At 39.6% G+C, this 12,631-nt stretch overlaps 1 protein-coding gene across 1 annotated transcript in view; it reads right to left on the reverse strand.

The window, feature by feature from the left end:
• Positions 1 to 10,339, reverse strand: part of THSD7A (thrombospondin type 1 domain containing 7A) — a 284,830-nt gene extending 274,491 nt beyond the window's left edge. The window contains exons 1-2 of the mRNA XM_052639078.1: positions 10,318 to 10,339; positions 9,029 to 9,860 (exon numbers count right to left, since the gene is read on the reverse strand). Of these exons, the coding sequence (XP_052495038.1) occupies positions 9,029 to 9,860; positions 10,318 to 10,339 (854 nt within the window). The remainder of the gene's footprint in view (positions 1 to 9,028; positions 9,861 to 10,317) is intronic.
• Between the last annotated feature and the right edge of the window lie 2,292 nt (positions 10,340 to 12,631).

The raw sequence follows: 12,631 nt of genomic DNA on the forward strand, positions 1-12,631 counted from the left end.
CACTGTTTTCCCTCTGGGAGTTTGCAAGTTTTGTACATGCTAGGTAGGGAGTGCCTATGTGATCAACTCCAATTAAAACTTGGGGGCCCTGAGTCTCTAGTGAGCTTCCCCCGGGGGCACCACCTTGCCCGTGTTGTTGCAGTTCTGTGCTGGAGGGGCACAGGCTGAAACTCCTCAGAGAGTGGACCCTGGAAGCTTGCCTCTTGGTTTCCTCTCACCTTCTCTGCATGCACATTTTCCTTGGCTAATTTTGCTCTGTATCCTTTCACTGTAATAAATCTTACCCACCAATGCAGTTATATGCTGATTCCTGTGAGTCCTTTTAATGAATCACCAAACCTGGAGGCTATTAATTCCTGATACACCACCAAACATTTTTATTTGCTAATCTGACAGGTGAAAATGAGATGGAACAATGTTTGATACTTCTTAATTATGATTGAGGATTAGCATATTTTCTCTGACCTGATCCTGTCCTTTGCTGAATTTAATAGACATGATTTTAAGAGCAGTTTTAAGTTCACAGTAAAATTGAGTGAAAAACACAAAGGGTTGCCATATACCCTCTGCCTCGACACATGCATACCCTCACCCATTATCATCATCCCCCATCACAGTGGTACTGATGAACCTACTTGACACATTATCACCCACAACCTGTAGTTTATATTATGGCTCACTCTTGGTGGTGTACATTCGATGGGTTTGGACATTTGTCAGTCATCACAGGATTACATGATACCAATGAGTAGTTCTGTTGCCCTAAAAATTCTCTGTGACCTGCCTATATACCCTACCCTTCCATCTAACCCCTGCAACACTGATCTCTTTATTGTCTCTGTAGTTTTGCTATTTCCAGGATGCCACATGGTTGGAAACATACACTATGCAGCCTCTTCAGATTGGCTTCTTTCACAAAGTAATATATGCATTTAAGTTTCCTCCATGTGTTTTCAAGGCTTGATAGTGTATTTCTTTTTAAGCACTGAAAAATACTCTGTCGTCTGACTGTAACACAGTTTCTTTACCCATTCACCTACTGAAGGACATCTTGGATGTCTGCAGATTTTGCTAATTATGAATAAAGCTGTTATACACATCCATGTGTAGATTTCTGTGTAGACATATGTTTTCAGTTCCTTTGGGTAAATACCAAGAAGCATAATCATTTGGTAAGAGTAGACTTAGTTTTGTAAGAAACTGCCGATCTGTCTTCCAACATGGCTGTGCCACTCTGTATTCCTTCCAGCAATGTAGGAAAGTTCCTGTTGCCCCACATCTTCACTGGCTTTTGGTGGTGTCCGTGTGTTGGGCTTTGGCCATTCGAATCCGTCTGTGGTGGTATCACATTACTGCTTTCACTTGCATCTCCTGGATGACATATGACATACAGCATCTTTCATACGCTTATCTGCCATTTGTATGTCTTCTTTGGTGAGGTGTTTCTTAAAGGTTTCCAGTGCATTTTTTAATCCAGTAATTTGTTTTCTTACTGCTGAGTGTTAAGAGTTCTTCATATATTTTGGATAGCAGCCCTTTATCAAATGTGTCTTGCAGATGTTGTCCTCAGTGTGGTTTGTCTTTTTGTTCTCTTGAACTTTTGTCGATTTCCACATTAGATTTTGGACTTTTCCCCTAATGATTTGTAGGAGTTCTTTAGCATTAAGAAAACTGGCTCTGTGTCAGTTTTACATATCACAAATATTTTTTTTGGTTTATCTATTTGGATATTAATTGATAACAATTTTTCCTAAGCAAAGTTTTCTTTATTCCAATAAAAAGAATAGATCAATCTTTTCCTGTACGCCCTCTGGATTCTGTGGCCTAAGGCATCCTTCCTTATTTTAAGATTTTAAAATTCCACCCTTTCTTCAAGTATTTAAAAAGACAACATTTTTAAGTATTAAATGAATTTGGACTTTGTTTGGTATACAACTGAAAAGGGGATAGGATTTTTCTGCCCTGTTCCAGGATTTTTCTGCGCTGTTCCACTTCTTCTTTACATGGGGCGGCAATTGCCCACAAACGAAACAATTATATTGTATCTTTTCCCCCAGCTTGGAAATGCTCCTTCACCACAGGCACCATGTTGTAGGGTTTTGAGGATCTTTTTTTCTAGACTGTTTTCTGATCTGACTGTTCATGCACTAACATAAAATTGTTATTATTATTCAATGAATAAAATGCATTTAATTATCTTGTGACATTAGTCTTTGCTCTCTACTTTGATTTTTCAGAATTTTCCTGGCTTCTACTTTTCTCTTGTTTGTTTTACAGTAACACTGTAGGAATAGTTGATATATTTACTAGATGTTCTGGACAGGCACACATCTACTTTTGTACCTTTCCAAGTCTGGTACTCTGTGCAGAAATTTTATAAGTAGGTTTATTTACAGAACTGAACTTACTATTGTGAATGGGATATTTTAGTACTTTGTTTCTATCATATTTAGCTAATTGCAGTTTGCATCTATGAGAGATATTGATTTGGGGATATTATCTTTGTGTCCATCCATCCTATTGAGGGTTTTTTTTTGTTTATACTGTTTTTTCAGTTGAATATTTTGAGTTTTCTAAAACATCTAGAAAAAAATCTTAATATTTCCACCTGCTTTCCAGTTTTCCCTTCTTGCTCTTTCCAACTACATTGACTAGTACCAACAGATCAGTGTTAGCAGTGGAGATAATGTGCTGCCTTATCTTATTTTTCACTACAAAGGAAATGCTTCTAGTCTTTCAGAATTGGGTTTTATTCTCTTTGGTTTAGTTTCTCGTTGTCTCTCTCTCTTCATAAAATAGTTCTGTATTACTTCTTCCACAAGAACATTATTTCAGTCTCCTCTAGCAGAATATTGACCCTTTGCAATTTCAATCTGTGGATTGAAGCCTTTCAAGCTCAGGAAAGTCTTCGATTATATTTTGGGGGTTTTATCTTCTTTTGCTTCCCTTTTCTCTGATCTTTTTTTTTTCTTTCTGGTTTTATCTTGAGGAATACCAGTATTTCATATAGGGATCTCTTTTGTTTCCAGATCCATCATTTTTTTTTTTTTAATTGCAGCTTACTTGATGGTCTTAAAACTGTTTCCCATCTCACTGACACCTTGTACCATGGAATATCTTCTACTTACTGATGTATGCAATATAAACTTGACTTTCTTGTTTTATAATTCTTTTCTGAGCTCTGACAAATCAGTTTTAAAATTCTATTTTCTTGACTCTTCTTTGATCACTAAACTCTGGTTTTGATTCAGAAGACCGTATTTCCTTTAATATGTTTGGTTTCTTAAAGAGCTGTTTGTCAATACTTTCCCAACAATTCTTTACCTAGGTTAAGACTCTATTCAAGCCTGGCTGGAAATCACAGGTTCACAAGGAAGCCCCTTACGTCATAGTGTGTGTAATTCTTTATAACTCTCTTCTGCTGCTGCTGCTAAGTTGCTTCAGTCATGTCTGACTCTGTGCGACCCCATAGACGGCAGACCACCAGGCTCTGCCATCCCTGGGATTCTGCAGGCAAGAACACTGGGGTGGGTCACCATTTCCTTCTCCAATGCCTGAAAGCGAAAAGGGAAAGTGAAGTTGCTCAGTCGTGTGCGACTCTTCGCGACCCCATGGACTGAAGCCTACCAGGCTCCTCCGTCCATGGGATTTTCCAGGCAAGAGTACTGGAGTGGGGTGCCATTGCCTACTGGTCATCAAAATTTTAATCCCCTAGTCCATCAAACTAATAGCATACTGAGTTTCCTCCAGTCCTTCTATTATGTCATTCTGTTTTCAAGGAGAACCCAAGGATGCCCCAGCAGCCCTTTCACCAACACAGTTCATGCCATTGTAAGATGTGCCATTGACTTGGCACCTCAGAAATTTCAAGCTACTCTTGGAGATTTCAAGTGCATATGCAAGATGTAAAAAACATGACGTCCCTCTTATTGTCCTCTCCCAGTTCAGTTCAGTTCAGTTCAGTTGCACAGTGGTGTCTGATTCTTTGCAACCCCATGATTCACAGCACGCCAGGCCTCTCTGTCCATCACCAACTCCCAGAGTCCACCCAAACTCATGTCCATCGAGTTGGTGATCCCATCCACCCATCTCATCCTCTGTCGTCCCCTTCTCCTCCTGTCCCCAATCCCTCCGAGAATCAGGATCTTTTCCAATGAGTCAACTCTTCACATGAGGTGGCCAAAGTACTGGAGTTTCAGCTGCAGCATCAGTCCTTCCAATGAACACCCAGGATTGATCTCCTTTAGGATGGACTGATTGGATGTCCTTGAAGTCCAAGGGACTCTCAAGAGTCTTCTCCAACACCACAGTTCAAAAGCATCAATTCTTTGGCACTCAGCTTTCTTCACAGTCCAACTCTCACATCCATACATGACTACTGGAAAAGCCATAGTCTTGACTAGATGGACTTTGGTGGCAAAGTAATGTCTCTGCTTTTCAATATGCTATCTAGGTTGGTCATAACTTTCCTTCCAAGGAGTAAATGTCTTTTAATTTCATGGCTGCAATCACCATCTGCAGTGATTTTGGAGCCCCCAAAATTAAAGTCTGATATTGTTTCCACTGTTTCCCCATCTATTTCCCATGAAGTGATGGGACCAGATGCCATGATCTTAGTTTTCTGAATGTTGAGTTTAAGCCAACTTTTTCACTCTCCTCTTTCACTTTCATCAAGAGGCTTTTTAGTTCCTCTTCACTTTCTGCCATAAGGGTGGTGTCATCTGCATATCTGAGGTTATTGATATTTCTCCCGGCAATCTTGATTCCAGCTTCTGCTTCTTCCAGCCCAGCATTTCTCATGATGTACTCTGCATATAAGTTAAATGAGCAGGGTGACAATATACAGCCTTGAAGTACTCCTTTTCCTATTTGGAACCAGTCTGTTGTTCCATGTCCAGTTTTAACTGTTGCTTCCTGACCTTCATACAGATTTCTCAAGAGGCAGGTCAGGTGGTCTGGTATTCCCATCTCTCTCAGAATCTTCCACAGTTTATTGTGATCCACACAGTCAAAGGCTTTGGCATAGTCAATAAAGCAGAAATAGATGTTTTTCTGGAACTCTCTTGCTTTTTCCATGATCCAGCAGATGTTGGCAATTTGATTTCTGGTTCCTCTGCCTTTTCTAAAACCAGCTTGAACATCTGGAAGTTCACAGTTCATGTATTGCTGAAGCCTGGCTGGGAGAATTTTGAGCATTACTTTACTACTGTGTGAGATGAGTGCAACTGTGTGGTAGTTTGAGCATTCTTTGGCACTGCCTTTCTTTGGGATTGCAATAAAAACTGACCTTTTCCAGTCCTGTGGCCACTGCTGAGTTTTCCAAAATTTGCTGGCATATTGAGTGCAGCACTTTCACAGCATCATCTTTCAGGATTTGAAATAGCTCCACTGGAATGCCATCACCTCCACTAGCTTTGCTCGTAGTGATGCTTTCTAAGGCCCACTGGACTTCACATTCCAGGGTATCTGGCTCTAGGTGAGTGATCACACCATTGTGATTATCTGGGTCATGAAGATCTTTTCTGGACAGTTCTTCTGTGTATTCTTGCCACCTCTTCTTAATATCTTCCGCTTCTGTTAGGTCCATATCATTTCTGTCCTTTATCAAGCCCATCTTTGCATGAAATGTTCCCTTGGTATCTCTAATTTTCTTGAAGAGATCTCTAGTCTTTCCCATTCTATTGTTTTCCTCTATTTCTTTGCACTGATCGCTGAAGATGGCTTTCTTATCTCTCCTTGCTATTCTTTGGAACTCCGCATTCAAATGGGTATATCTTTCCTTTTCTCCTTTGCTTTCACTTCTCTACTTTTCACAGCTGTTTGTAAGGCCTCCTCAGACAGCCATTTTGCTTTTTTGCATTTCTTTTCCATGGGGATGGTCTTGATCCCTGTCTCCTGTACAATGTCACGAAGTTCCATCCATACTTCATCAGGCACTCTGTCTATCAGATCTAGTCCCTTAAATCTGTTTCTCACTTCCAGTGTAAAATCACAAGGGATTTGATTGAGGTCATACCTGAATGGTCTAGTGGTTTTCCCTACTTTCTTCAATTTAGGTCTGAATTTGGCAATAAGGTGTTCATGATCTGAGCCACAGTCAGCTCCCGGTCTTGTTTATCTGACTGTATAGAGCTTCTCCATCTTTGGTTGTAAAGAATATAATCAATCTGATTTTGGTGTTGACCATCTGGTGATGTCCATGTGTAGAGTCTTCTCTTGTGTTGTTGGAAGAGGATGTTTGCTATGACCAGTGCATTCTCTTGCCCTGCTTCATTCCATACTCCAAGGCCAAATTTGCCTGTTACTCCAGGTGTTTCTTGACTTCCTACTTTTGCAATATCATGGTAATCCAAGCCTACGCCACAACTAATAACGCTGAAGAAGCTGAAGTTGAACGGTTCTATGAAGATCTACAAGACGTTTTAGAACTAATACCCAAAAAAGATGTTCTTTTCATTATAGGGGCCTGGAAAGTCCTCTCTCAATTAGATCTAATTTCTCTGCATTGGCCAAATCTTCTCTATCAATTATCGTTTGGGACTGTGATTATTTCCTATTGTCATAAAAGATGTAGTTTCATTCCTTTTTTCATCCTTATTAATTTTAATCTGTTTGAAGCAGAAAGCAAATCTATTTTCTTTAGCTTTGAATTTCTAGCAGCAATTCTACTAAAATTTTTATTTGCACTATCAACTGCTTACCCAAGATTCTTAGATTTACTTAGCTAAGTTTATTTAGGTTTTATAATAGGTCTTTTTAGCTTTACTAAATAACTTTTTATTCTCTTACATAATAAAACTGTTTCTGAATTTGATATAAAATAAATCACTTTAATCATCAAGTCTTACACCTGTGGCCTTGTTCTTTGTTGGCGTTATCCATTTACTCTTTACACTTTATTAGCTTTACTGATATTGTGTAATACTTGAGAAAAATGGAGGCAAAATATCTAATTGTTGTCTGTTCTTTACTAAAACTAACTCTCTTAACCAGAGATATTCATATAGTCTGTATAGTCTTCAAAAGAGAAATATTATGAAGCAATTTGTTTTAACATAAAGTTTAATTTATACCCTAGTATAAACTAAGTCAGTTGTAGCATACATGCAGCTGTCATTTTATTGGTATAGATATGATATGTCTAATGAAATAAGAACCTGACAGAGCTACAGATTTTTAAATCTATTTACTTCCAAATAACTGGTTGAGAATATCAGGTTCCATGCAGTGGTAGCTACTATTCTAATTATACTTTTAATTCAGTAGTCAACATGAAATCAAATGTCTACAGTATATTAGCCCAGTGACAGCAGGAGAAAACTCAAGTTGCCTTGGAGGCTCATTCAATTAAATGGTGGGAGCCAAATAACTAATATAACTAATACTTGAGGAAAAGAGATCAGGAAATCACCAGGAAAAGGTCAGTCAGAAAAGAAAAAACAGAGATTGAACTGAAAATGTACATGACACAGCATCAGAGGTGAACACACACACACACACACACACACACACACACATACACACGGGGGTATAGGGAACCTGAGTTATGAAGGCAAGAGAAGTATACTTTAGCAAGACCAGAAAAATAGTTGGACAAACAACTTCTGAATAGACAGAAAGAGCAAATTACTATACGGCTGAAAGAAAATACAACTGTGCTGTGTAAGTAAAAAAAGGGAGTACCAATATGCTAAAAATAGCAACCAGAGCAGCACTATGATGAAAGAAATTGTCTTAGGCAGATATATCAGTTGTCTGTTTTCTCACTTATTGCAATTGTATCCTGCTTCAAAAAGGCTTTCAGTCAGCTTTCAAAATCCATAGACAGTAAAATCATTAGACAGGAATGAATGAAGGAAAATAATCAGGATGAGAAGAAAAAGAAGCCAGTGGTGGGGGCGGGGGCAGTGGTTAGTAAATAATAGGCATGCACACACTTCTATTTATATTCTCAAGAGCCAAAGTAAACAGGAAAACGTGATCTATTACAAGATTTCCAGGGGCCATAAGGAAAATGATCCAGATGCTCACCAGAAGCACATGGATTGAGACTTCTGTGAAATTTATCTTATGTGTTTTTAATCAAGAGAACAGACTGTGTGATGGAGGAGATGACACTTTCAATGTCATTTCTACAATAAATATGATATAAAATTCTGAGTGATGTTACCACAATTTCTCTCAGTTCACTCCAAATCATAGCTTCGTAAATATTTCAGAAGAAGCAATTATGTAAATGATTCAGATAAGCCACTCCCAGATGGTCTGGCTTATCCAAGAGCAAAATTTAGAATATCCAGAGAACCTCATATCCTTCAGATAATCCTCAATGAATATTTTCACAAGAAATAAATCACACATGAGAAAGTATTTCATAATACAGTACTTGTTTACCCAGAGATAATTTGACAAATAATTTCTGTCTAGACAATGCAGCCAATTAATTACATGTTTTCTAAACTAAGCTACTCATGATTAAATAACTTCTACTTACCTTATTTTCTGCTGGTTCCTCCTTTTCTTCTCTGGGGAAAGTTATTCCATTTTATAAAATGTGAAAGGAATTATTCTTACAAATAGCTCCCTGGGTGGTAGTTTAGATTTTGTTCATAGGGTAACTCTGAAAATGCTATGAACTTAGAAATTGCAAGTGTGCCTTAGTCTCACTAAAATAAGTACCTGAATTGAACATTCCTAAATTCCAGCCCTTTATGTAAGTCTTTTTTTTCCCCCCTTCTTATAGGTGGAAAACAGCATTGCTGACTTGCAGCAGTATCATCTCATAGAGAATCTCCTAAGCTTTAGATTTTGACAGGAACATTTAAATGAACTCTAGTGGTAGAGTGCCTAAGTATGAACAAAACAAAAATAACTTCAGGAAATCTACAAACATTTAAGTGCTTTAAAATGAAAAATGCCCCCCTTGGGGGTGGCTCACCCTGGATGGACACATATAGGAATTTCAGGACTTCCAACCACAGGTCTTAAATACTCTCTAACGCGTGGTCTTGACAGAGAGATACCTTACCTCAAATCAGCAGCTTTCCCCGTCTTGTTCACGCACATAACCTCTCTGGTCTGGTATCCAATCTGGATGTCCCAGTATTTGTTCTCTTGGCGGTTCTGCCTGTTTCTGTTTCTCTTCTTCTTGATCAGTTCACGGGCCTCTGGATCCTTTACCCCTTTCCCTCGGTCCTTGTCCCGCTCTTTACTCTTCCCCCGTCTCCTGGCCTGTCTCATTTGTCTCGAGTGGGGCATCGAGCACGTGCTCCAGGGCCCCACCTGCAAGCTGTACATGCGCTCCTCGGCCTCGCAGGGGCCGGACTGGCACACCTGAAACTCCGTCAGGTTCGGGCACCCCGAGCCACCGAACTGGGGGGGCGCCACCACGTGACGCGTCCGGTGCTGGAGCCCGCTGCCGCACGTCTTGGAGCATTCAGACCAGGCGGAAAACTCGGACACGATGCAGTCCTGCCGGCAGGGGATGAGGCAGGCCTGCTCCAGGAGCGGCTTGGGCTCGAAGTACTCACAGATGATATCCTCCGCAGGGACATCTTTCTCTTTTTCGATGCACGTTATCTCCCGCACCTGAATGCCTTCCTCTCCCTTAACGCACTCCAGGGGTTTCTCCAGGCTTTTTGAAATCACCGGCTGACACTGATTCCACGGTCCCAGCCTCCAGTCGTACAACTCTTTGTGCCAATCACAGACTTTGAAACAATTCTGCTGGTTACTGGGTCTCTCGGCCGGCTTGCAGTTTGTATGCAACGTTGTCCATCCTTCCACATGTGCACACCACACAGCTCGGGTCTGAATGCCTCCTGGGCCACATCCGTCTCCCATGCATCGGCCCCACGGACCTAAAAAAAAATACGAGAGTTAACAGCGCTGCTAGAAGAAAACCACAAATTATTTCATGTTTCAGAAAGACACTTCAAGATCTAGAATGTTAACTTCCCTGAAGGGTGGTAAAGTAGGTCTCTTTACAGGGCTGATGGAAAGTAATGATCTAAATTCTATTCTTGCGGAAGGTGAACTGTGCCACAGAATTTATATAAGGTAACTGCTGGGACAGGTTAACTTTGAGTCCTTTTGGGATTACTGAAAACTTAATTTTATGAATTGTCTTAATGTGAGGTAGAAGAGAACCTTTGCTCATAAAGGTCACCAGAAACTAGTCACAGTGAAAACCTGTTCCCCTTGCCTTACATCCATCACATTCATTTCACAAACTGGCAAAGAAAATGACATCTTGTGAAGAACTCTGTCTCCTGCAGGCTTTTTTTTTTTTTTCCTGAGCAATTAACTATTTTGTACAGTGTGCTCTCTTCTCCCTCATTTTCCGTTGCTCTACCTCCTATGACCTCAAGAATCTATTAGTTGTACACATGTGTTGACAGAAGTGTTCTCTTTCTGGTGACCAAAGCTGGGGAGTGAAGAATCTTCTTCATTTTATAGCACAATCTGCCCTTAAGTTTACCAAAAAAAATTTTCTTTCTCATCTCCACAGTAAAATGTACAGATGGACAAAAAAATAAAAATTTAACTAAAAGACTTTTGTAATTTTCTGCATCTTAAAGGGTTACTTTGCATTTTATCAATGTATTCATTTCTTAAATATGAACTATGTAGTGACATTATGGAGCAATTTTATGGAATATATAAGTCAGAGGATTTAATAAGAAATGTGGGCTCTTAACCTTAAAATCCTTCTTATCATAGATTAAAACCAACTTATATTTGCATATATCATTTGTTTTTTAAAGACAGGATTCTCAGGGCTTTAACAGACAAATATCAATTTATGTAATTGAGATTACATTATTTTGGAATTTTAAAGAAATGTAAAAATCATACAATCACATTATTTTCAAAATCCATCCATGGCATCTGAGGAACTATTTGATGTAGACTAGACCATTCATGTATGACCTAAATCAAATTCCTTATGACTACACAGTGAAAGTGAGAAATAGATTTAAGGGACTAGATCTGATAGACAGAATGCCTGATGAACTATGGACGGAGGTTCATGACATTGTACAGGAGAAAGGGAGCAAGAATATCCCCATGGAAAAGAAATGCAAAAAAGCAAAATGGCTGTCTAAAGATGCCTTACAAATAGCTGTGAAAAGTAGAGAAGCGAAAGCAAAGGAGAAAAGGAAAGATATACCCATTTGAATGCAGAGTTCCAAAGAATAGGAAGTAGAGATAAGAAAGCCTTCCTCAGTGATCAATGCAAAGAAATACAGGAAAACAACAGAATGGGAAAGACTAGAGATCTCTTCAAGAAAATTAGAGATACCAAGGGAACATTTCATGCAAAGATGGGCTCAATAAAGGACAGAAATGGTATGGACCTAACAGAAGCGGAAGATATTAAGAAGAGGTGGCAAGAATACACAGAAGAACTGTACAAAAAAGATCTTCATGACCCAGATAATCACAAAGGTATGATCACTCACACTAACCAGAGCCAGACATCCTGGAATATGAAGTCAGGTGGGCCTTAGGAAGCATCACTACGAACAAAGTTAGTGGAGGTGATGGCATTCCAGTGGAGCTGTTTCAAATCCTGAAAGATGATGCTGTGAAAGTGCTGCACTCAGTATGCCAGAAATTTGGAAAACTCACCAGTGGCCACAGGACAGGAAAAGGTCAGTTTTCATTCCAATCCCAAAGAAAGGCAATGTCAAAGAATGCTCAAACTACCACACAGTTGCACTCATCTCACACAGTAGTAAAGTAATGCTCAAAATTCTCCAAGCCAGGCTTCAGCAATACATGAACTGTGAACTTCCTGATGTTCAAGCTGGTTTTAGAAAAGGCAGAGGAGCCAGAGATCAAATTGCCAACATCCACTGGTCATCAAAAAAGCAAGAGAGTTCCAGAAAAACATCTATTTCTGCTTTATTGACTATGCCAAAGCTTGTGTGGATCACAATAAATTGTGGAAAATTCTGAAAGAGATGGGAATACCAGACCACCTGACCTGCCTCTTGAGAAACCTATGTGCAGGTCAGGAAGCAACAGTTAGAACTAGACATGGAACAACAGACTGGTTCCAAACAGGAAAAGGTCTACATCAAGGCTGTAAATTGTCACCCTGCTTATTTAACTTCTGTGCAGAGTATATTATGAGAAACACTGGGCTGGAAGAGGCACAAGCTGGAATCAAGATTGCAGGGAGAAATATCAATAACCTCAGATATGCAGATGATACCACCTTTATGGCAGAAAGAGAAGAACTAAAGAGCCTCTTGATGAAAGTGAAAGAGGGGATTGAAAAAGTTGGCTTAGAGCTCAACATTCAAAAAACTAAGATCATGGCATCCAGTCCCATCACTTTTTGGCAAATAGATGGGGATACAGTGGAAACAGTGGCTGACTTTATTTTTTGGGAACTCCAAAATCACTGCAGATGGTGATTGCAGCCATGAAATTAAAAGACACTTGCTTCTTGGAAGGAAAGCTATAACCAACCTGGACAGCATATTAAGAAGCAGAGACATTACTTTGCCACCAAAGTCCGTCTAGTCAAGGCTATGGTTTTTCCAGTGGTCATGTGTGGATGTGAGAGTTGGACTATAAAGAAAGCTGAGTGCTGAAGAATTGATGCTTTTGAACTGTG

The sequence above is a fragment of the Budorcas taxicolor genome, chromosome 4, assembly GCF_023091745.1.
Source record: "Budorcas taxicolor isolate Tak-1 chromosome 4, Takin1.1, whole genome shotgun sequence".
In the NCBI taxonomy this organism is placed as follows: Eukaryota; Metazoa; Chordata; class Mammalia; order Artiodactyla; family Bovidae; genus Budorcas; species Budorcas taxicolor.